General features: G+C 35.9%; 1 protein-coding gene across 4 annotated transcripts in view; it reads right to left on the bottom strand.

Moving 5' to 3' along the window:
* Positions 1-26,941, bottom strand: part of CSRNP3 (cysteine and serine rich nuclear protein 3) — a 210,625-nt gene that overhangs the window by 84,361 nt on the left and 99,323 nt on the right. Inside the window, exons 1-2 of one of the 4 annotated variants that reach the window (XM_077956388.1) lie at positions 19,911-19,972; positions 11,279-11,292 (exon numbers count right to left, since the gene is read on the bottom strand). The exons of 1 other annotated variant lie outside the window; for it this stretch is intronic. In XM_077956388.1, coding sequence (XP_077812514.1) covers positions 11,279-11,292; positions 19,911-19,972 — 76 coding nt within the window. Of the gene's footprint in view, positions 1-11,278; positions 11,293-19,900; positions 20,139-21,750; positions 21,965-26,941 lie in introns of those variants that run through there. 2 more of the 4 variants (NM_001257746.1, XM_015110248.3) reach the window with 2 other exon arrangements.

The following is a 26,941-nucleotide window of genomic DNA, read 5'->3' as shown; positions in this document are numbered from 1 at the left end:
GTCCGCCACCTCGCCCGGCTAGTTGTTTTTTTTTTGTATTTTTTAGTAGAGACGGGGTTTCACTGTGTTAGCCAGGATGGTCTCGATCTCCTGACCTCGTGATCCGCCCGTCTCGGCCTCCCAAAGTGCTGGGATTACAGGCTTGAGCCACCGCATCCGGCCACCCTTGCCACTTTTTCAGAAACTCCCTAAAGCTATTTACCTGGGAGATAGCAATAATTGAATTGAAAGGCCTATGGGTAGAGCATGGATATGGTTTCTCCTAAATTATTTATCTTGGGTCAATGGACTTTCCCCTTTCCCTGGGCTGACCTTTCTCCACCTTCTTCATTTTACCATAAACTGGCACAGTCAAGTAAGGAGCACAAACTTTCTTTGCAGAAGTAAAGATATTTTAGGGTATAAACATTTTATAAATTATCTTAGATATATGTATATGATCTTACATTGCTAAATTACATTAACTTAACTGAAAGTACAGTATTTAACTGAAAGGTTAAATATCCATTATCCAAAATGCTTGGGATAAGAAGCGTTCTGAATTTTGAACTTTTCTGGATTTTGAAATATTTGCATCTATATAATGAGGTACCTTGGGGAAGGTACCCAAACCTAAAGAAAAAATTCGTTTATGTATATCTTATTCATATAAGCTGAAGGCAACTCCCTACAGTATCTTTGATAATTTTGTGAACAAAACAAAGTTTTGACCTCACCCATCAGATGAGGTCAGGTATGAAAATTTTCACTTGTGGCATCATGTAGGTGCTCAAAAAGTTTTGAATTTAGAGCATTTTAGATTTCAGATTTTCAGATTAGGGATGTCCAACCTTTATTAATATGGCAATTTCATGCATTCTATCTTCCACTTAATTTATTTCACTTGATTCTAACTCACATCTGAGGTATTGAAGACATTGTCTCCTTTTTCTGCCAGAGTATAGTCAGTCCTATATATCAGGTGGAAGAAAGACCCTTAATACTATTCTGAGACCCCCTTAGTTACACTGTCACTGTACTGCTCTTGGAAATCTCTGAAGTCACTTCTGTGCAGATCACAGAGCAAGCAGCGAGTTCAGATTCCCTGAGCTGGGCCAGCTCTCCAAGGAAGGTCAAAGTCAGTATTTTGCAAAGTGTACTACCTGAATGAGCAGCAGTAGCATTACCTGGGAGTGAGATGGTTAGAAATGGAAATTCTCAGCTCCCATCCCAGATCTACAAATCGGAAATACCCAGGAAGTAGGGCCCAGCACTCTTTATTTTATGAAACCCCAAACTGGGTGATTTTGCAGCACACTCAAAATTGAGGATCAATTGTGTAATTTAGTTTCCTTTTCAACCTCTTCATTCATAAACATGGCTCTTTCTTGGATGTGGCCACACACCAGCCCTAGATAGTCACATAAACCAGCACTGAATTCCTAGTCAAAAATCTCTTCTTTGACCTTTCCTGGTGCAATTCCTAGTAAAATTTAGTACAGAATTTATATTAGTCTGTTCTCATGCTGCTATGAAGAAACACCCAAGACTGGGTAATTTATAAAGAAATGAGGTTTAATTGACTCACAGTTACACATGGCTGGGGAAGCCTCAAGAAACTTATAATCATGGCAGAAGGGGAAGCAAACACATTCTTCTTCACATGGCAGAAGAGAGAATTTCCAAGTAAAAGGGAAAAAACCTCTTATAAAACCATTAGAGAACTCGTGAGAACTCACTGTCAGGAGAACAGCATGAGGGTAACCGCCCCCATGATTCAATTACCCCCCATCACATCCCTCCCATGACATGCAGGGATTATGGGAACTACAATTCAAGATGAGATTTGGTTGGGGATACAGCCAAACAATCATTCTGCCTGTGACGCCTCCCAAATCTCATGTCCTCACATTTCAAAACACAATCATGGCTTTCCAACAACCCCCTAAAATCTTAGCTCATTCCAACATTAACCCAAAAGTCGAAGTCCAAAATCTCATCTGAGGCAAGGCAAGTTCCTTCTGCTTATAAGGCTGTAAAATCAAAAGCAAGTTAATCACTTTGTAGATACAATGGGGGTACAGGCATTGGGTAAATGCACCTGTTCCAAATAGGAGAAACTGGCCAAAACAAAGGGGCTACAGGCCCGTCCAAGTCCGAAATCCAACAAGGCAGTACTTAAATCATAAAATCCAAAATACAGTAGGGTAGCCATGAAACCTTAACGTTACAAAATGATCTCATTTGACTTCATGTCTCACATCCAGGGCATGCTAATGCAAGAGGTGGTCTCCCACAGCGTTGGGCAGCTCCGCCCCTGTGGCTTTGCAGGCTACAGTTCCCCTCCTGACTGCTTTTATGGGCTGACATTGAGTGTCTGTGGCTTTTCCAGGTGCATGGTGTAAGCTGTCAGTGGATCTTCCATTTTGGGGTCTGGAGGACAGCAGCCCTCTTCTCACAGTTCCACTAGGCAGTGCCCCAGTGGGGACTCTGTGTGGGGGCTCCAACCCCAAACTTCCCTTCTGCACTGCCATAACAGAGGTTATTCAGGAGGGCTTCGTCCCAGCAACAGACTTCTGCCTGTACATAGAGGTATTTCCATACATTCTGTGAACCCTAGGCAGAGGTTCCCAAGCCTCAGTTCTTGACTTCTGGGCACCCACGGGCTCAACACCATGTGGAAGCCACCACAGCTTTGAGCTTGCACCCTCTGAAATAATGGCCTGAACTGTACTTTGGCCCCTTTTAGCCAAGGCTGGAGCTGAAGCAGCTGGGACACAGGTGACCATGTTCCCAGGCTGCACAGAGCAAGGGGTCCCTGGGCCCACCTCAGGAAACCATTTTTTCCTCCTAGGCCTCTGGGCTTGTGATGGGAGGAGCTTCCGTAAAGATCTCTGACATGCCCTGGAGACATTCTCCTCATTGTCTTGGTGATTAACATTCAGCTCCTCATTACTTATGCAAATTTCTGCACTGGGCTTGAATTTCTCCCCAGTAAATGGGTTTTTCCTTTCTATCACATCATCAGGCTTCAAATTTTCCAAACTTTGTGCTCTGCTTCCTTTTGAATGCTTTTGCCACTCAGAAATTTCTTCTGCCAGGTATCCTAAATCATCTCTCTCAATTTCAAAGTTCTACATATCTCTGGGGCAGTGATAAAATGCTGCCAGTCTCTTTGCATAGCAAGAGTGACCTTTACTCCAGTTCCCAACAAGTTCCCCATCTCCATCAGAGTCCTCCTCAGGCTGGGCTTCATGGTTCATATCACTATCAGCCTTTCGGTCAAAGTGTTCAACAAGTCTCTAGGAAGTTCCAAACTTTCCCATATCTTCCTGTCTTCTGAGCCCTCCAAGTCTCTAGGAAGTTCCAAACTTTCTCACATTTTCTTATCTTCTTCTGAGCCCTCCAAACTGCTACAACTCTGCCTGTTACCCAGCTCCAAAGTCACTTCTACAGTTTCGAGATCTTTATAGCAGCACCCCACTCCCCGTGGTACCAATTTACTGTATTAGTCCAGTCGCATGCTACTATGAAGAAACACCTGAGACTGGATAATTTATAAAGAAAAGAGGTTTAATTGATTCACAGGTCCACATGGCTGGGCAGGCCTCTGGAAACTTACAATTATGGCAGAAGATGAAGCAAACACGTACTTATTCACAGGGCCGCAGAAGAGAAAAGTGCCAAATAAAGGGGAAAAGCCCCTTATAAAATCATCAGATCTCATGATAACTCCCTCACTATCACAAGAACAGCATGAAGTTAACTGTCCCCATGATTCAATTACCTCCCACTGGGTCCCTCCCATGACATGTGGGGATTATGGGAACTACAATTCAAGATGAGATTTGGGTGGGAACACATCCAAACTATATCAGTGTTGGATGTTTCATAAGTATTTATTACTAATTTCAACTCATTTCATTCATCTAAGCATGCATTTAGTAACTACTGTATATGTGTTTGACTCCTTGAGTGGAATAGGGGATACAAAAGAAAGTTAGATGGTTACCTGCCCTCAAGAAGCAAACATTCACTATGCTGGGCTCCATCAAACCAAGAATACTCTCAAATTCATGTTCTACTCAGTTGCTTTATTAATCCATGTCTTTCTGCATAAATGTTATATTAACAATGGAGATAACTGACAGCAATAGGAAGATACATCACTGTCCACTCTTTTGAAAATAAAATCTCTATTTCTACTCAGATTTTACCACTATTCAGATTAGCATATTATAGCATATTATTTTCTCCATTTTAAAGAGTGTGAAATGCATAAAATGTTCATGCATATCTGAGTAGGGCGAAGGAAAAAAAGATATTTTAAGTAAAGTCTTGAAATAAAAGTAGGACAGGATATAAATTTTAAAATGGTTCACTTCAAACAAGATGCAAAGTAATTCATAAGGGAGAGACTCCAAGACACAAAGTAATACAAGATGGAAACCTATGTTTAAAAAGTACATTTTTATAATAAGATATTGCAATGGGAGCAGTTAGAAACCATGTTCTTCTTCCCCCCACACTCCCCAGCTTCTTTAGGAAAGGTAGACTTCTCAAGAATCAAGGACACTTAATTGGGCTACAGGGATGCATGTCCCAACGTTACAAAAGGTGGTACTTGGTACTCTTCTTTTCCTTTCTCACCTCCTCAAGAATGAGAAGGGAAGATTTTGAAGAGATAATAAGAGAATTAAAAGTCTCTTTTTTCCTTTTAGTTAAATTTGGGGATGTCAAGACCTGAAGATATGGAGTTATAGGTTCATGTAAGTTCTGTCTTGGTCTTTAAAACTGAAAGAGACTGAGCTACACTCAGGTCAAAGGAAGTAAGGAACTGTTTGCTAAGGGTGTGATCAGTATTTAAGCTAACAATTAAACATTCACATAATTACTGGGAGTCATATTCTTAACATATACCTACACCCATGGAACACCTGTTTAGTAAAAAATTGCTTGTGTAGCAAGGAAGTATAATACCTGTCCAATTTCATTGCCTTTAAAAAATACTCCCTACGTGTTCCCTATGTGAGTATAAAAAAATGTCATGACAAAATTTGAAGGCCGAATGATCCATTGTTTACCAGTATATAACCCTTAATCTAGACTTAATAGTGGAGTGTTAAAGGGAGATGTGGTTTTCTTCTATATCACCTACATCATCTTTCTAGGAAAGAAAAGAATATAAGGATTTAGGGAGAAGGCCCTATTAATAAAGTGTTGTATACTGATTTGTTTGTACTGTGTTGGAGGATTGCAATGTATGACTGACTAGATACAGAGCCAGGTGAAGATAATTAATGCCTATCCTATAGCTGCTGTACTCCTTAAATACCTACATATTATATTTTTGTTCCTACAGATGAGGCCAAATTAAACTTGGTAGTACACAGCAAATGAAAATGCGCCAAACATTACAAATTGTCTTTACTTAATTTATTTATTTTGATTTGTTAGTTTTTAGAGACAGGGTCTCTGTTGCCTAGTCCAGAGTGCAGTGGCATGATCATGGCTCACTGTATCCTCAACCTCCTGAGCTCAAGGGATCCTCCCACCTCTGCCTCACCAGTAGCTGAAACTACAAGCATTCACCACCACCATGCCCAGCTAAGTTTCCAAAAAATTTTTTGTAGCGATAGGACCTTACTATGTTGCTCAGGCTGGTTTCCAACTCCTGGCCTCAAGCAGCCCTCTCACCTTGACCCCCCAGAGTGCTAGCATTACAGCCATCAGCCACCATGCCTGGCCCTAAAGTTGGCTTTTACAGCACCAAAGCCCAAAGAACAGACATAAAGTTGGACAGGCATTAATCTATTCTAAATATGAAGAGCTGAAAATCTAAGCATAGAAAACAGACATTTTATCACAGCTATTGTTGTTCAATTCATGAAACACATGCTTTTCAAGGGCACCACCATTTCTCACTTAGACTAGGCCAAGGGCCTCCTAATTATTCTCTCGCATCCACTGCTGCAGGCTTTCAATGTGTTTTCAAGGTTGCAGGCAGAATGACAAATTTAAAATGCAAATCTGATCATGTCAGGCTATGGCTTAAAACTCTTAAGTAGCTTCAGATTGCCTTAGGATAAAGTTCAAAATCCTCGAGATAGCTTATAAAGTCCTTAACAATCTAGCTTGTCCAACCTCTTCATCCTCATTTGAGCCACTGGCCTTGTCATTGATATTTCAGCTCTAATAATCTTGCAGTTACTCCAACTTGCAATTTCTTTCTGGTCTTTAGGACATTTGATATACCATTCCTTCTGATCTACTTTTTAATTTATTTTCATAGCATTTACCACCTTCTAAATCCGTATTATTTATTTATGTATTTATATGCTTATTACTTACTGTTTTCATCTCCTGATAAAAAAAAAAATACAAGAGCAGGGATCTTTGTTTTCTTTACAAATGTTTCAAGTGCCTAGAACAATGCCTTGTATATAATAGGTGCCTCAATAAATATTTGTTCAGTGAATTAATAGGAGCCTTTAATTTCCATACTTTAATATCTGTTTTTTTCTGCTAGACCGAAAGCTCCATGAAGGCAGAAATGCTATTCATCTCATTTACCACTCTAACTCCCCTAATAGCATATTTGGTTGAATGAGAATGAAAATGAGAGATGAAACTGATCCCAAAGCCTAATACAATTTTTTTTGCTCGCGAGCAACACAAAAGCCAATTCTAGACTAACTTAAGCAAAAGATTTCTGTTGGGAAAACACTGGACTAGTTCATGCAATCTACAATAGAGCTTGAAACCAAAACTCAGGAAACAGGAACTGGGGCAGCTTCTGGGATTATGGCTGTAAAAATTGCTTCTCTGGAGCTCTGCAATTACCAGGTTTAAGCTCCAGCAACTTCTCTCTGTATCACAGTTCAACTGTAATGTTCCAAAGGCTCAGCAACATTTTGACCTGTCTTGGTTCAGGTGTCTGCCCCTTGATCATTCAACTACGTGGCCACTAGGCAGAGAGGAAAACACTGTGAACAGGGGCCCACCTGGCTGGGTATGACTCCAGAGACTCAATCGCATTTCAAAGCCAGTATCCTTTCCTCATCTGTCATCGATTTATCTTTTTTTTTGTGCGTTTATCAGTATAATCCATGAATTCACGTCTTGGCCACATTCTCAGTTAGGGATTCCCCTTTCCCTGCACCCAAACCTCCCTGTCTATTGCAAACTTTAATTAAGAACTACTTTATTTTAAAACATTAAATAAGCATGTTATGATCTCAGAAATCTGTTATTTTTCATTAACACATACTACTTATTTAGTATTTATATTAGATATGACCATTGCGCAGAAGCTTGTGAGCACATTTATGAAAAAGTAGCGGAAAAGTATAAATGTTTCCATCTCTCTCTGCAAGAAACAACTAATAAAGAAACAACACTAGATTTTCTGTGATTATAAGGCAATTGTTTCATTTAACATATCTCTGTCCTATTGGGAAGGCAAAGCTAATGGTGAGTTCAAAGGGAAAAATATCAGAAACCAGAAGCATGTTAGGAGGAGGGTTTGACTAAAAATGTCAAATCAAGAGGATGGATAAAAACATATATTTTAATGCCTGTGGAAGAATGGCTGAAGTGAACCTTTGGGTATATCTTGAAATCTTGTTCATTTTACTCTCTTTTGACAGTCTAAAAATTCCACGGTTTTCATAGATAACTCACTGAGTTCTTACTATCCCACTGGTATTCATCTAATGTTTAATCCTTTTTTCTTCTTATATTTTACCCCTATTTCCTTTCTGTTATCTATCATAAGGAATTGACCACAGAAAACATGTCTTAAGAACACCATACATCCCCATGTCTGAGGAGCAGGTAACACGATTTGTAGAACAACCTCTTAGGGTTGTCAGATTTAGTAAATAAAAATATAGGACGCCCAGTTAAATTTAAATTTCAGACTAAAAAAATGACATTTGGGACATACTTACACTAAAATTTATCTGAAATTCAAACTTAACTGAGAAATCTACTTTTTTGTTGTTTTTTGTTAATCTGACAGCCCTCATTCGTGCTCTTGATGAGAAAGGAAATGATTGCACAATCAACTAAAACATCTAAATAGGAAAATCCATCTAGACTGGAACCACATACATGAAAATTCCTGCCCTTGAAACCCAGTAAATAAAACATGTAAGGTCATTAGGGTGAATCATGAATTTACCAATCTGAAAAAGTTTGAGTGCTGAGTGATGGTTAACAGAGCAAGCACAGGCCTGCCTATCACTGATGTAGGAAGAAATGAACTTGACAGGAAGTAACTCTGGCATGGCAAGAATTTTCTTATATGGTAATGGGATGTTCGCTTTAATAAGATATTATTTCTTTCCTGGCCGGAAAATGAAAAGAAGGTGAGTTGCGAGTTCTGGGTTCATTTGATCTTCAGGATCCTTATTTCATCACATTGTGTAGTGCATGAGCCTTAGGGGGTATTCTATCAGGAAAAATAGGAGGCATCAAGAGCCCCTCTGTTCACTTTTACTTGGGAGATTGGGTTTATCCTTTGCATTGCTGATTTTGTATTTAAGCAAAGTGAGAGTAACTTTTAACTGCAAGGATCATTAACAAAGATTCTTCCACCTTTGTAATTTGGCAAAGGTGGAAGATTTTAGATCAACGGGCATGTTACACAACTTGCATTACAAGGTGGCATGAGAGGAAGGATTTTCTGTGATTTGTGAAAGTGCAAAATAATCTACTTTGCATTCTTCCAGTAAATTCTTCCAGCAAGTACAAAACACTAAGAAACTAAGATAAAGTTCTATTCCAATGAACTTAATAAGGCAAGAGTGCTGGTTTCCATCAGCAATGGGCTGAGGGCCCAGGAAACACCAGTATCTGGATTGAGTTGCATGGGAAAAGAAGTTTTTCTTCTTTAGCTTTACTCAGAAAGGAACGTAATTTTAGTGTTTCTTCTGATTGCTTCACCAAATTCAAATGGTGAAGTGAGAGACATTGTAAACAAGCTGATGATAATACCTGTGAGTGGCTCATCTATGATAGAGGGTAGGAAGAGTTTAGCTGGCAAAAATAAGAATATTCACAATGTCAAATTATCAACCAGATAGTCTACTGGGTGAGATAGAGGATGAAGAGGACAGTGGCTCAATGGATAGTATATAGGTTTTATTACAATATTCAAGAAAAGAGAGCTCAGTTAAAAAAAAATCATGCTATGATGCTTTTATAATTTCGAGAAATAGCTTAAATTAACCAAATGTTCTTAAATCTCTGAATAAATGTTTAACTGTTAGTTTAAATTGAATCCTTTTCATTTCCAACTTTTAAAAACCATGATTTTGAATAATCTATAATGTTCTGCCCTTATACTATTATGTTAATCAAACGCTGAATATAGTCTAAACCAAGCTTGTCCAACCCGCGATCCATAGGCTGCAATGTGGCCCAGGACAGCTTTGAATGTGGCCAAACACAAATTTGTAAACTTTCTTAAAACATTATGAGTTTGTTTTTTGTTTTAGCTCATCATTTATCTTAGTGTTAGTATATTTTATGTGTGGCACAAGATAATTCTTCTTCTAACGTAGCCCATGGAAGCCAAAAGATTGGACATCCCTGGTCTAAATGCTTTACTAAATAAACTAATCATAATTTTAAGCAGTGCCCTTCTAAAAGAAATGACTTCTTTAGTAGGTTTCATAAAATCAGAGCAACTCTGAATTTTTTCCAGGCTTTTGACTCAGTTCTATAAGATTTTTGTTGTTCAACCTTTAAACAAATTCTCTTCCTTCTTTTTCTTTTTCTTCTTACTCATTACACTCTCATATTCTTTGCACAGCAGCCTGTAGAGTTGGGATAGAAGAAGAAAAATGCCACCTCTTCAAAGCTGAGTACTATATAGTGACATCACATTTCCCTGACATCACCCATAGTGGAAATAAATTCCAAGTGTCATTTAGAAGACCCTCTCTTTGCTACTACCTAGCTCTTTGTTTTCCTAGCCTCAGCTGCTTTCCCTAAGGGTGCTTCAAACCCAGCACAGAAGTTGTGTCAGAGGGGTTCAAACCAGAGTGACCCCATCTTGAGTGAGGGCTAGAAAAATGAGGCTGGGACTTGCTGAGCTGCATTCCCAGAAAGCTAGGTATCCCTAGCTTCTGGGTGTTTACAGTTAAGGGAACAGATTGATAATGTTTACTAAGTACACTCAGACTTGGGAGTGTCCTAATATCCTGAGATATCTTAGGAACAAAAGCATTCTTAATTTAGCTTTAAAGATAATAACATTGATTCATGCAAAATATAGTAATTAAGAAAATTAATCCTTTATCACAAACCCTTGTAGCAGAGCACATCTCCCCATGATCTTTTTTTTTTCATCCTATTTATACAAGCATTGTACCTAAGGTGGACGCGTTCCTCCTCTTACTTTCGGGAACACTCTATTCTGTCTATGAGTAGCTGTTCTTTCACCACTTTACTTTCTTTTGCTTTGCACTGTGGACTCGCCCTGAATTCTTCCTTCTGTGAGATCCAAGAACCCTCTCTTGGAGTCTGGATAGGGACCCCTTTCCTGTAACAATTGTATATGCTTGTGTTTGTTTAATTTGTTCTATTATTTGTTCCCAAGGTTTAATTTAATGTCATTTATTTGTCATACTTTGCGTGTGTGTGTGTGTGTGTGTTTTCCTAGCATAAAACATGAAGACCAGGGGAAGTACAAGGCAGGAGACTATTATGTAAAGAGATATGGGAAGAGGAAGAGGACTTAAATAGAACTGCTATGTGCCAGCTACTTTACAATCTTTATCTTACTGAATCTTTACGACAATCTTGGCCATGTTACCCTCATTTTACAGTTAAAGAAACCAAGTTGCAGAGAGATTAACTACTTTGTCAAAGTTTCTTAGCAAGCCAGGATTAGAAGTCAATACATCTATACTATGCTTCCTCCCACTGGGGTCTTTTCCAGCAAATCACAGATGGTAACTACAATGCATAATATTTTTAATTTTTTAAAAAGTGCACATGCATGTTGGGGGAATGCTCCTTTGAAAGCCATATTGAATGTAATTGTTTGTTGGAAGGCATGACTTTTAGGTCATTCAAACAATTACCACTGGGTAAGAAAAAGTGCCTTGAACATTTATCACTTCATATATTCTGAGGATAGTTATGCATTTTTCTAAAAGAAAAAAGGATATATATTTCTGCCTGAAACCATTTGGCAAGAAATTAGCATATCTGCCGCCAAAACAAGAGGAATCTGGCAATGATTTTACAAGGTAAAATCCCACAAGGTGTTTCCATGGGGCACTACCAATGTGAAAAATGCTGCTGGTGGCTTGCCAATGTGAGAAGCACAAGTTGGCCAAATGTACTTCACTTGTCCAGGTTTCTGCTTAAGCCAAGAACCCTGGGAGCACTCCTGACTAATAAATATTTTTGTTGGAGAAATAATAATTGTGGGGTTCCCAAATTATTTATGAATTCTTTATGCCAGAATTGTTTGTGACTTTGAATTAAAGGACTGAGTTACTTTATATGCGGTGGATCACATTTCTGCAGTTTGATGATTTGCAGTTTGAGAATTTGATTAAGAAATGAATACTTTCCCCCCAAAAAAAGTGCACATAGCAGAAATGCATGCCATGTATTATGGACTCCCAGGATAAAAACCTCTGCTCTGGTGATTGTACCATTTCCCCAGCTTTGATGGGTATCCAGAACTTGGAGAGATGATTCACCAGGAACACATTATTTCAAAGTATAAAAGAAGTTTATAAACCTGTTGCCAACATTCCTTTTACGATCAGGGTCACCCACTTCCTAAGACAGGGCTCTTTCCAGCTCCTTCAGTTTCTTCTGGCGTTTGTGCTAAAGGACCTACTGCATCTGCTGGAGACATTTCCAGGGGATTTCTTTACTGTTGTCTTGGCTGCCATATACTACTCAAACAACTACCCAAAACTGGCCTCATCTGCAACTTTGTGGCTTGAGGAATACTTAACAGGAATGGTTCTAGGTTAAGGTACACTTTCCTGGACAGTACCTGTCTTTCCTAAAAGGTGGTTAGATAGCCTCATTCCATTTATAATAACTCCAGTTAGCCTTTAGTGAGCACCTAATATGGGTCAGATGCTCTGTAACCATTCTCTGTAACCTTCCACCACATTCTACAAAGTAGTTTTAACAAAGGAAACTGAAGTTTCAAAAGTCTAGATCACTTGTTCAAGGTTTATAGCTGACCCAGTCCTTCTCTGAAAAATATTCCTTGACCAGTACCACACTGTGGTTAAGTGGCCTCTCTGCATTCACACCACCTGGTCTGTGCATTTATCAGTACTTACTAGACTGTGTTATAATCCCTGTTCAACCTAATGTTTTTCTCACACTTGATTATAAAACACTTTGTGAACTGAATAGGTATTCCAGTGCCTGCTCAGTAAATGAATGGACATAAATTTGGAGTCTGAATCCTGGAGCAGCTACTCACAAGTGGCATAATTTTAAGTAGGAAGATTAGTTTTCTGGGTCTCAGTTTGCACTTCTATCAAAATAAGGGGGACAGGCGCAGTGGCTCATGCCTGTAATCCTAGCACTTTGGGAGGCAGAGGCGGGCGGATTGCCTGAGGCTGGTAGCTCAAGACCAGCCTGGCCAACATGGTGAAACCCCATCTCTATTAAAAATACAAAAATTAGCTGGGCATGTTGATGCATGCTTGTTATCCCAGCTACTCGGGAGGCTGAGGCAGGAGATTCACTTGAACCCAGGAGGCAGAGGTTGCAGTGAGCCGAGATAGCGCTACTGTACTCCAGCCTGGGTGACAGAGTGAGACTCTGTCTCAAAAAAAAGGTGGGGGGGGGATGGGATGGGCAGGGCATAACTGGTAAAACATAGGCTCTGATACAAAGCAGACCCCAGTACCTGAGAATCAATGACAAAAGCCATGACCTCTGTGCAAAGACTTCATACCCGCTTCCCTCACCCCGATGGCTAAATTGACTTATGTCCTGCTGATAAAGAAAGGGACAGCTATTCTGTTCACTAATAATTACAAAGAGATTCTGCATGACTCTCTCTGGCTGGGAGGTACTCAGGAAGCATTTCATGTTGCCTGTACTTGTGTGCCATTGTAATCAGTATTCATACAAGGTGGCCAGAACTTGGTTTTGAATGCCTCTTGGCCCTAAACATTGATCATCATTTGGCATTTGACAAAATGGTATAGTGGAATACACTAGTTTGAAAGTCAAAAGTTCTTTCCTAAGGTTAACTTTTTTTATTTTTTGAGACAGAGTCTCACTCTGTCACCCAGGCAGTGGTGCATCGCCACTCACTGCAAGCTCTGCCTCCTGGGTTCATGCCATTCTCCGGCCTCAGCCTCCCGCGTAGCTGGGACTACAGGCGCCCGCCACCACGCCTGGCTAATTTTTGTATTTTTTTTAGTAGAGACGGGGTTTCACGCTGTTAGCCAGGATAGTCTCCGTCTCCTGACCTCGTGATCCGCCCACCTTGGCCTCCCAAAGTGCTGGGATTACAGGCGTGAGCCATCGCGCCGGGCCCCTAAGGTTAACTTTTAAGATGGTGTTTTAGTCATCAAAACCAGAGGAAACAACCAAGAACATGACAAGGCTTTTAAAACTGTTGAAATTTGATCAAATGCCTGGTGTAAGCCTATTTTTCCCTCCCTAACAACAAAAGTACCAAGTGAAGTCAATGAAAAATTTATTTTACATGCTTGCCATTAAGACTGAAGAATAGTACTTAGCCTAATTCCTTGGACAATTTGCAAGACTTACCACATTGAGGAAAAAAACACATGGATCTAAAAGGATTAAAAATTATTATTATTGCATCACTGGAAGATAGCATTTTTTTTTCTTCTTAGCACTTAAAAAGTTTCCCGTTGTCCTTTAGAAAGTTTCTGATTGAATAGCAAAACAGATGAGGCAATGTAAATCAAAGGCTATTTAAGATAATGATATCCTTTTCCTTTAGAGGAATTATCTGAATAGTGTGAAGGAAAAGGGACTTTAAAAAAACATTTTCCTCATAAAGTACACTAAAATAGACATCAGAATAAAATATGGGCAAGCTTTAGAACTTTACCCATCCAAGCACTGGGATCCTGCCAAAGATACTGCACAAAAAATAAAGGAGATTTAAAAAATTACAACAAGTAGAAAAAAATACTTTGGACATTCTTCAAAGCAAATCACCACCTTAGGCACAATATAGATTTTTATTATTGAAGGCAAGGACAGGGAACAATAGTTGTTCAGCCTGAAGCTGACACTGCATTAAGCAGCAATTAGTAAAAAAAAATAATATATAGTGTAAAATTAACTACTGGATTTTCAAGTCTCAGTAAATGTTCTACGGAAATGTAAAACTTGTTCACAATAGAAATAAGTTGCACCATAGTCATACAATCTTTTGAAACTTGGACATTCACTGTTTAGAGCAGATTCACCCTTTAAACAAGTTTCACAAAAGTAGAGTCATGATATTCCCGCAATCTACTCCGAACTGGTTACTAGTGTATATTTACCAAAAAGCACTTCTAGGTATGCTACTATTAAAATAATTTTTAAGTAAAAATGTAGACATATTTTTCTAAATTTCTATTGGAAAACATTGTGACTAAATCAATTGATTCAATATTTCTAAACACCAACATGATATTCAGGGATGATCACCTCACGATTCACACAAATTAGCACTTTTATGTCATTAGGTAGAATTAGGTGCTTTATACACCATAATAACACTGGCTCAGCAAACATTTCTTGGACACTTTCTATGAGCCAGGCTCCCCTTGTACTTGAAAAACTTATAGGCTATAGATGAGATAGAAACTCTGGATGGAACAGAGATGAATAACTACTGCCTTAATTGCATAAAGTCAGAATGGAAAAATAGTAGAGCAGAGGCACAAAGATGGAAATTTGCAAAGTCTTAAAGGATATAAAAAAAGGAAGCTCAGAAAAGCACATATTGCCACATCATACCTGGGGATTTTGTGGAGACTGTACTTCTAGTTGGAATGATTGAAGGTACATATCTATGAAGCCACATATAGTTTGAACCTTGATGACCATGCTGATTGCCTTCTCTACTTATCCCATTCAAATTCTAACCTTTAACTGCTCAGTATTACCTAGGATAACCTCCAATAAAATCCTGGTAGGTTTCTATTTTTGGAAAACACATCTCTTCCTCATCCATTGAAACCTAAGATGTTCCATGAGGATTTTCTGTAACTATAAGTTTAAGCTGAACTTGCCTCATCAGCACCAGGGAATCAACTTGTGTGGGTTGAAAAATGTTAATATTAGCTATCATCTATAATATTCCTATTATGTGCCAGGTATGTATCATGTCATTCCGTTTTCATAAAAATCCCTTGATATAGAGACTAATATTACCACTTTGCCAATGAAGAAGACGAGGCTTACAGGTTTCAAGTACCATGTCAAGGCCACATGGCTTGCAAATGTCAGAGAACATTGTGTAAACAACTCCGGGGTTGGGACTTGAACTTAAGTTCTTAACAATTCCCTTATTCAGCCTCTTCACATTCCATGATATAGCTTGAAATCACACATAATATACAACACAATAAAAGCTTTTCCTATCAAGAAAACAATATACAACATTTTTCTGTTTTTTTTATTGTTCATAAATTGACCTAAATTTATAAGGTTTTACTATATTAAACAAAGTTACCCAGGTTTGTTAAAGTAAGAATCTTCAGGCCTTTTAATATGCTAGTGTGCAAAAGAGGACCAGAATGAGAAGTTATTCTCCAAATATGCTGGACTAGATCTCATTCTTACAGTCTTTTGATACTAGGTTCATGGAACTAACACTCCTTTAGATCAAGTTCTTCACTGTATATGAGAACACCTACTAAAATGGCATTAGCTGCTTTGTGTTATATTAGTGAGATTTCAAAGAAATGGTGGTTGATGGTTCAGTTGTCTTACTTTCCTTATTTATGATTGGGGAGAGTGTAAGACATGAGCATGAACACATGTGACTAAATGCATTTCTAAATGAGTATGTGGATTCATAAGCTTGCATGGAGACAAAGAACTGAACAACCAAAAATTCTAGCACTGTGGTGCTAGCACTGTGGTGAAAGGTGGTGAATTTAATGCCAGGATTTGAAAATGAGATGGACCACAAGTCCCCAGATTGGCAAGAAGTATATGGAACCAATGATTAGTCAAATGGAATCAAAAAATTGGTCTCTTTGTTTTTATTTGTATATCTGTTAGATACTCCACATTTTCCTATTTGATATAAAGTTCAAATTTCTGTTGATAGTTCAATATTATAGATTCTCATTGTACCAACAAGAGAAATTTTTCATTTATTTGGAATTCAAATGATTTTCAACATTCTGAACACAAGACAAACTAAAAATAAATTTTGTTTATTTTTTATGTTCCTATACTATATGTATGTATCTGTCAGGAGTTCAGTATATAGTAGAAGTATGGAGGAAGGTTTCTCTCTTTCTCTGTCCAGGAAAGTCAAAGTAATTTAGAATTGAATGTAAAGCAAAGTTCAAAATTGATTTTTGAATTGTTCTAAAAGGACAATTATTAACTATGTTAAAAATAATATATATTAACATTTTAAAAGAGACAATAAAATTATAAAAAGCATATAAAATTATATATAAAAAGTATATAATAGTAAGAAGCTATTTGGTGTTGGAGAATAGTTAGGAATAGTTTTGTCTTTTGCAGTAAGTAAATACAATGGTTGGACTAATAATTCTTATACCATGAAAAAAACCTAAACTGACTTTCACCTTGCTCTACAAGGCAGTATGATGTGTACTATATTTTTACTTCATGACAGCTATTAGCATTTTTTAAAACTGGCCTTTATAGTCATAAACTTTAGCTATTTGGAAAATCAGTTTATATCATACAGATTATTTTCCAACTCTACTAGACAAGGTATTACTATTGCATTCCTATAGGTCTAATAAGATCTTTAAAATCATTTTATAATTTTATTGTTCTTATAATTTTTAATAAAATTGATGGAATTTTATGTAAATTCTAGAATAGGCAATAACAAGACAATTGTTTTGTTTATTTTAAAATATATTAAAATAGAGAAATGTGATTATTTTGAATATTCAATTATTTTGAGCATTTTCCTTCTACATGTTTCAGTAATTTAGTTTTTTTTTTTTTTTTTTCTATTTCATAGGCTCCAGAAGTTCAGGAGAAGAAATATAGCAATAATAAAACTTAAAACCTACACATGTGATTTTGAGATGACAACAGTTATTTGTAGATTTTAGACTATGTTCCACACTGCTAGACTGAGTAGAACATGTTTGCCCTGAAATCTTTTCCAAGCCTACAATATGGTCTCTAGTTTCAAGTGATGACAAAGACAGACTGGTAATCAAAGAGCAGGAAATTCATTTTTGAAAAATCCTCAAAGATTCCTTTGAAGCCTGATATAACACTATCTCTTTAAGTAGACTAAGTGCATATCCCCAAAGATTTGTTTTTAGATTACTCTATTTATTCTTTTACTTCTCAAATTTGATTTGAATTGTATTTACACAAATGCATCTTTTTTTCTAGATACGTTTAGATATTCAGACTACAGACTTACTGTGTATATGCTGCTGAGATTTGTATGGAAGTAGCATGGCTCGAGCTATTGCAAAAGACTTCAAAGTTTTGAGTGAATCTGCATAGAGACATAAATTATCCAGGATATTCAAAGCCATAAATTAGCTGCAGGACATATATAGCTCTCTCGTGGTTCACAGAATCACAACAATTCTCTTTATTTCACATTTCTCTATTATCACGTTTTCTCCAAGAATCTTCATGGGCTTTCCTTCTTTGCCCGCACTGTTTTTATTTCCATATTCAGAACATGCTCTGTGATAGAAGTTGCATTTACAAAGTTAAAAGTACTGGACTACCTAAATGAATGTTAAACTTGGTTCTTTTCTCCCACTCTGCCTATAACACACACAGGGATTAGTAGACACAAACTACAGGCGCTACTGAATTAAATATAAAATTAAACATTTTAAGAAAAAAATTGTTGGATTAAATATGATGTACCACTAAAAATATTTTCTTTGGCTGCCTGAAATACATATAATATATATGTGTGTGTGTGTGTGTGTGTGTATATATATGTGTGTGTATATACATAATATATGCAATAATATGTATAACATACATATATTTTTATACATATGTGTGTGCATATATATTTATTGTTTTAAACATATATATAAAACAATTATATATATATAATATTATATATATATATAAAAGCAAAGCCTATAAATATTGTTTGGACCGGAGGACAGCATATTCTGACCAACATAAAAAGAAAACAGCTAATTTAAACAATACTCCTTTTACCTGAAGTCATTATTGAAAGTTTCAAAAGAGAAACACTTTAGAAGAAAATGTCAGTTTTTGAATTTTTTAAAAGCTCAACAAAACATGAATTCCTTTTCCTAAATTAATCTCAGGATCCTGGATAAATGTCATACTGTCCCCATAGAGTGATAAAGGGTGAGAATCTGGCCCTGAATAACCACTAAGTGAATTTTATAAATACTGGAAATAACTATCCTTCACTGTTTTAAATAGCTATCCTCCTGTTTTGGTTTCTCCTCAAGGCCCCCTCTATTTTACAGTAAAACATATTGTTGCCAAAATACCTCATCTTAATCATTATAATAAAATTAACTCCCTCTTTTCAGGGCAAAGAAAGTAATTAAGTTTAAATGTGTACTCGATCTTTGTATGTAAGCTTCATAAAATTCATTTTTAAATATCTTATGCAAATATAAAAACATAAAGCAGTCATTTCATGGCTAAAAGCTATTTTTGCCTCTTCATCTTTTCCAACATATTTTCATGCACATACAACCTGTAATACAGACAGATGCACAGTTGATGCAAATGAAAATAACATTTTTTAATCAACATTGTAACTGCTGAATTGATATACTTAAATGCTTTAATGATAGGAGTAAACAGTTTGATTGTACTGTTTTAATTAAGTTTGTTTGAAAATATGTTTTAGAAATTTAAAAAATGAACAATAAAAGTGAGTACACATTTGTTTGGTGCAGGACAGACTTTCCTATGATGTAATCATACATTTTACAAAAGTGTGATATTTCGTGCATAAAAAGAAGACTTTTGTCCTGTCTGTGACATTTATAAGGATCACTTTACAATGCAGACTTAACTGAAAGGAAAAGTCATAGGAAGTTGAACACATTAAGTTCAAATAGCATTATCCAAAAAGTCCCAAAGAGAATTTATAACAATTATAAAAATCAAAGAAGGGTTTAAAGGATCTAGCCCCAATATAAGAATTTATTGCTCTGAGAAGATGTTTGGCAATAAAACATAGAACAAAAACTCTGAAAACCAAAACCCTTAAAATGGAATGAAAATATACTTATTAAAATTGTCCTTATGAGATTGTGTGAGATATGAACAAAAGAACTCCATTATTTAATACCAGATACATCACAAGAATCTTAGGCTAGGAACTCAGATCTTATTTTAAATACATTTCTTTAAAAAATGTGAAAATCCTCTGAAAGTTGTAAGCCTCGATATTTATCTAGATGTTTCAACTCAGAGATCTCTCTTCAATAAAGAACTTACCCCCGAAATGGAATTATTTAGAAGCCTAAACCCAGTTTTTTCTCACATGAAATTATTCTATTGGAATAAAACACCCATGTGTCAAGTAGAGAAATACGAAGAAGAAAATTAAAACATAAACTAGTTAAGGGAATCCTGAAAACCAGGAACACCCTGCCAATTGCCACGATGAATTAAAATAGCCAATGCTCATCAGTGTCTTTAATAGAAAAAAAATCAGGCGCATCATGAAATGTCACCATACCTGCGTGCACTATAAACGACTACGGCACACACGCTGTAAAATCTTCACTCTCAGAAATAAAGCACACTTCATTTAACTGCTGCAAAACACTGCTGCAGAGAAGCCCAGTACATTTTTTTTCAGGCAACTGATCCAGCTTTCCACCAGCCCTGTGACCTTTGAACTCCCTTCTGCCCCCCTCCTCTCGCTTCTGCAGTCAAAGCCTCCGAGCTGGTCTCATTTGCATAAGGCTCAGGCAGTCCTCCAGCAGCTGAAACGGAATGCTGGGTAAGGAATTGTGGAACTGCGGTTCTGCCAGGCTACCTGAATCACGGGAGAGCAGGAATACGCGATGGGGAGTGGGCACGGGTTTTACTGGGCTGTCAGCATCACATTCCCCCGTGTCTATTAATGGATAAACGATTTTAACGCTTTGTTTTAGAGTCCTATTCTCACTGCTTACTCCCTCCCCACCAAAAGAAGCTGTCAGCAGCGACTATGGTAACCAAGGAAACCCAAATAGTCAAATGCTTCATTTAAATACGTGTGGAAGGCCAATTTTAAATTTTCATTAACTTCCCTTGTTTTTGAAACACAGCTTTTTAAAAAATTCAAATACATATTGCACGTATAATCAGGCACATGGGCTATTTCTTTTTGCTGCTGTGGTTTAAACAGCATCTTACAGGCATAAATTTATATTAGTCACTACACAAATACATGAGGTCACTATAGTAATTCTGTAAAATGTTAAATGTGCCCAAGTGCCTTAGAGACTATCATCCTAAGTGGTGTCCAAAAATTAATTGTAAAGAATTTAGGTCCCAGGATGCCTTTAAAACAATACAGCAGTAAAAATGTAGAGCAAAGTTAAACTATGTATTTAAATCTAAAGATTCATATAGCAGCAACGCTCGTCTGGCTTTGGCAAAGATATTCAGATTCAGTGTTGTGCTATTATTTTCCAGTTATTTCTTCCCTTATTTTGCTACACACAACAATCTCTCTATTTGAAACAGAAACTTCTCTATGGCTCATAAATGCAAGAAGTGGTTATTTTCTACATAGAAAAGGTCATGTGTGTACACATTTTATAAATATACATAAAGACGCATAATCTTTCTAAATGGTAAACCAACAAAAATATGCATCATTAAATAATCTCTTCTTAAAAATTAAGCAAATTTGTTTTTCTCTAAGTATCAATGAATAAGATTTATAAAGTAAAAGGTTTTGTGCAATAATCTTTTCCATTTGTCAAAAGAAATATAACATGAAAAATTAAAAGCACACAACAAATAAATATAGATATGTATTACTAAAGTATAAAATACATTGTTCTAATAGTGTTATTAACATTTCAAAATTTCCTTGTTTTTAAATTTTTTAATTCAAATAATTGAATATTCCAAACCTTCCTTTTGCAGTATACTAAAACACATCAACAAATTTTGCATGATATATTATCTAATTTATAAGACATGTAAACTATTGCAATACAGCTTGTTTTAACACTGGAAAAATGATTTTGAAGCTTTTTATATGAGCTATTTGTTAGTAGTATTCTCTTTTATATTATTTCTGCATACATAAGAAATTAAAAATTATTGGATGAATTTGTTTCTTACCCATAAATTTTTAAAATAGAATAAATAACTTTTCAGTTTAATATAATGATATCAACATTTCTCTGTCACATCTGACTACATCGACAATTTAATCGCATTGGGTCAATTCAAGTGCATCCTTAATATTATACACTACAAATATCTTGCAAAGTTTTTGTTTAAGGGAAAACACACACCAGCCCATTCTAATTTAAATCCAGTCAAACACAAGGAAGTGTTGGAGTAATTTATAAAATCACCAACCTGTTCAAATAGCTGTAGTCTTAGTCCTTGCACTCTTTATTCATTAGGATCCAAAATAAATGATCATTTTATAATACGTGTCAGCATCACCGAAGACACAGTTCTTCCTGGTTCAGAGGAATCTTCTTAAATTTCCCAGCCCTGTGTTTTATTGCTTGTACCATATGCTTTATTGTTCAGCAACAAGAGCTTCACTCTGCACAAAGACTCATTACCTACTGCTTGCTGCACGGCATCAGCCTCACTGAGGCTGCCTATATGTGATCACATGGAGTTTTGTCTGAGAGAGCCAGGCGTGCCACTGACTTCACTGTGTCTATGGATATTTTTATCATCTGAGGTCTACTAGGAGGAAGGAATAACAGATAAGGAAGCTGCTCTAAGTCACTAATGCAGCACAACTTATGGAAATCCCTTCACAAGATTTTTTATTATTATTATTATAGAAAATGTTTGAGCAAGCTCCAAAAGAAGTTAACTAGATTTTAGTTTAATAAGAGACTGAATAATAATTTAAGGAAGGAGGACTTGCAAAAAGCCATTTCTTATCTCATATTTTCTGAAAGTACTTTTGTACGAATGTTATTAAAGAGCCTTGCGCTACTGAATGATTTGGCAATATGTTTTAACCTTTAGATTGCTGGCATTTCTTTTTCTTGGTGTTTTGTTTTTTGTAAAAAGATAATTGCTGTTTCCTTCAAAATATCCTCAATTAAAATCTCAATCACTAAAAGATACTATATATGAATAAAAATAGATATCCTAATTACTTTTGATAAAGTAGATGAGAAGGTGAATCTTTTTTATTGATGTATATAAACGAAGTAGATGATTAATTTATCTTTTCAAAGGATGACACATTCCTAGAACAGCAGACTTAAAGGAACAATGCAGATTTCAATTTAAGTTCTAAAGGACATATGGTTTTTATTAATTTTTTAAATTGTAGTACCTTATTTTAGACCACTTACCCCAATAAAACATATGATTTACCTTATCTGATTTCAATGTTAACAAGTAGCTTCAGGGAAAACTATTCAACATTTACAGGAATTTTCCACTGCACAAATGTTACATTAATATATATATATACAAATATGTGTGTGTATGTGTGTGTAGTCAGATTGTCTTTCTAAAAATATTTTTAAATATATAAAATTATTTCTCCAAAACTGAAAATGGATTGTGGATTTCCAAATAAAGAACTATTTAGTTGTTGGAATTTATTTTAAAAAATCGATTTCTTATCTCTTTAATGACTAAATTAAAATGATGTTTGAAAGCTTGTTACTTTTAAGTCTCAGTGAAAATCTTATGACAAATACATGCAAAGTGCAACAAAGAGCACACACAGAAGGAAAAGTCAGAAGCACCAAAAATACAGATGAGAAAATAAATTTTCTGAATAGTTAGATATATAGTAATTTAATGGTACTTATAAATAATTCAGTAATTAAAAAGTGAATGTACATATACATGTATATATATTTCCTTAAGCCTTCCATTAATAAGAAATTCTTTTGGGGCAAAAAATATTATAATTCAAAATTTTTTGTGTGTCAATGGAAAGTTTTAAAAACAATTTAAAACCAGAATGGGCAAGTATGGTTAAGTAGCTTAGCTTTTAAATACAATGAGTTAATCTTTCTTTATAATATTACTTGCAGGGTTAGCATTGATTTACAATGTTTATGACTTAAATAAATACCTTTGGATGGGTTTTTCTTAACATTGAAAGAAATATTCAGGTATGTTTTAGATACCACCATTTTAATACATTTGTCCCCAAATGTTCATGTTCATTTTTAGCACAGCATTAGAGCTATGCTAAAGCTGCAAAACCTTGGGGCATTAAAAGAAAAGGGAAAACAAAGTGTTTCTGGTTTATAGTATACTTCTGGGTTCTTAAGATATGTACATCCTAGTTAATGTATTTGATCATGTCACCCATGCTAATGTACAAGGAAGTAAACAAAAGGCAGCCATTTTTTTCTTACTGCATCACTTCAACAACAGTGAAATAAAATGGTTGCCCAATGGAAGGAAAGAAACAGCAGAAAACTAAGTTACTTGTAAGTTTTTAGAAAGTGGGAGTGGGAGAACAAGAGTTGGGAAATTGGGAAAAAAATCCACATATATGTGAAATTTGTGTGTATATATGCAAAGGAATAATGTAACAATAAGAAGGAACTATAAATAAATACAAGGAATATGAAAGTAGCTAGCAATTAAAACAAATTACCGGTAAAATTGGGAGTCTCCAATGGGAAGTCTACAGTGTATGGTATTAAATATAAGAACCTGACAATTTATTCATGTTGAGAAAGATATTTAGAGGTAGATATCAGAACTAGAAAGAGATAGAATGAATCACGGGATGGTAATAATCTCTCCAGGTCAGCTATTGTCATAGATGACCTTGGTGAATTATTTCAGCATCTTATGCCTTAGTTTTCAAGACTGCACACCGGGAACAGAAAAGTCTTTAGAAAGTATGTCATGGAAACCTATAGCAATAATTTGTACTTCAATTCCTTAAATTGGCTTTAACCAAGTATTGTCAACTAATATTAATAAAATGGAAAGATATGATATAAAATCTAATGATTGCTTTAAAATTTTTTTAAATAAATTATTCTAACTACACAGACAAACAAGTATAACAAGTAGATAGGACTTTTGGAAGTAAGAGGTGATTTTTTTTTTCTAATACATGCAGAAAAAATATAATTAAATTTAGGAAGTACTATAATTTGAAATCTCATAAAATTGCCTCAGGAGAAAAACAAATTACAAAATATGCCCATTCTTCTAATCAAAACTCTGGAATCAGCGAGATGGCAAGAGGATAGTCCCAGAGATTCTCAAATTACACAAAGAACAATGGTGGCTCAGCTTATAAAACAATTTTATGGGCCAAGAATTTTTTAAATATGAAATTAACAAAGAAACACAAGATCATAGCTTTAAGAAGCAAATTCCATCCAAGATTAAAAGGATGTTTTAAAATACTTTGCCATATTAAAAGCTGTGAATTGGAAAAAAATTATGTCAACTCTTACAATTGACTCTTTATTAGCTTCTTTTTTCTCTAAAGACAAATAGGCCTCATAGAATTCTTTTATTTACTCCCCTTTCCTACAAAATAAACAAACCTTATCAGAAGTAATGCAAAATATTTGTTATCCAGTTCTTGCAGTAATTTAGACATGAACTTATGCTAACTGGATGATCTCTTGAACATTCTACTGCATGAAGAAAGATTTACTAACACCATCACCTGTGTTTCCTGGAACCATATTAACTGGTATACATACCAGTTGCTACTATTGGATTTACCCTTGATGAGGCTGGATTTTCTTGCTCTATTTTCTTCTCCTTCACAACACATTCAGAGAAGTCAATAAATTAGCTATGTCAACCTCAAAATCCAGGACTAATTCAATTCAATTGAACAAACATTTATTGAGAGGATACCGTGTATCAAGCTCTGAGACAGTTGCTAGGGATATAAAAATGAAATATACACTGTTCTCAAGAACATCATAATCTCTTTAGCTTAAAATTTAAAAAATGTGCTGAGCATGTTATATGAAAGTGTTAAATGGTACTTTTTCAAAAGTTTGTATATTTTATTGAGTGAGTATATATTTTATGTATATACTTATTTATTTTCAATATATCTGCTAAAATCAGAAAAATCCTTTTTGTAATTAAAAATAATTTATCAAATGTCAAATTGTAATGTATCCTGTTAGTTTTGGATATTATAATTTAGAAGAGACAAAACTTCTCTTCATAATAAAATATTTTAAATAGAATAAAAATAATGGCAACAAATTCTTTGCAATTCTTTCCAGCAAGAAGTAAAGTCTGATTCCCTCCACCTTTATCCTTAGTTGGTCTGAGTGACTTGCTTAGCCAGTAGAGGCTGCAGCAGTGATGCTCTGGAAAGTCCAAGTCTAGGTTCTAAGAAACCCTGTGGCTTCCACTTGAGCCTCTTGAAACACTCGGTCCAAGAACTCTGAGCTGCCATGTAAGAGGATTCACTGCCCTGAGGCTGTCATGATGGAGAAGCCACATACGGGCACTCTGGGAGAAAAGGGAGTTCCTAGTAGTAAGTGGTACTTTGGGAAAAGCCCAGAAATAAAGGCAAGAGCTTTACTAACTATAATAAGAGGGACTTTGAAGAGACTTGGGTGACAGGAGATTTAGGCATATATTGGGATTTTGAAGGAGGATGTCTGGTGCTCTCTCTTAGATCCCTCTGAAGCTGAGGGTGAGAAGATGTTTGCAACATGCAGGACATTGTAAAGTCACCAGGGGATAAGATAAGAGGTATGGGCAAAGCAATGAGTAAAGAAGACAATTTTGACAGTTGAGGAGGGGCTAACCTGGTGGAGCACTGGGGCAGCAGCTGGGATCTGATAAAGAATCAGGGAGAAACAATGGGGGCATGAAATAAAGGCGGTGACAGAGGAAGGAGAAGAAAGGAATCCATCAGTGAGAATGATGAAATATTTAAAATTGTTTAGATAAACTGGTCTCTGATCTTATTGATAGCCTTAAAAGTCAATGATTCAATGATTAAGCTGCCAATTAGATCCAAAAGAGCATTAATTAAAGTAGTTTCATTACACAGATTCAGTAATTTCACAGGTATTTTTATTTGTATTTGCCTCAGTTAGTTAACTTTCCAGCACTGTGAAAAATTATTAGTATCAAACATTGTTAATGTTATGTTTGGGAGGCTGAGAATAACTGTAAAACAATAGGATCTCACTTAAATAAAGTACGCAGTGGATAGTGTTTATATTTTTTTCTTGTGTCTGATTTCTAATTTAGGAAAAAAAATGTGGAAAAGACATATGTTTTAGTTATGCAAAGATAAAAAACAGATAATTTTGGATAATGCAAACTAAGACTTAAAACACACACACACACATACATACACACACACGCCACCATTACCTATTGAAGTAAACAAGCCTACTGGAGTTTTATCCTTTCGATTTTTCATTCTATTTGGATATTAGACTACCAAAGCAGCAGATGTTAGCTTAAGTGGTCAGTGAATGGCCATTCAGAATGTTGCAGGTTAAGTGGTAAGGATAGCTCTATAATTGCTGCTACTGCATCTACAATATGTACATAAATCATTTGAACATGGCCGTAAAGAAGTCTTTATACA

Source organism: Macaca mulatta, chromosome 12 (genome assembly GCF_049350105.2).
Source record: "Macaca mulatta isolate MMU2019108-1 chromosome 12, T2T-MMU8v2.0, whole genome shotgun sequence".
NCBI classification, from domain to species: domain Eukaryota; kingdom Metazoa; phylum Chordata; class Mammalia; order Primates; family Cercopithecidae; genus Macaca; species Macaca mulatta.
Note: the sequence above shows the minus strand (reverse complement) of the source record. Positions and strands in the feature narration are given on the sequence as shown.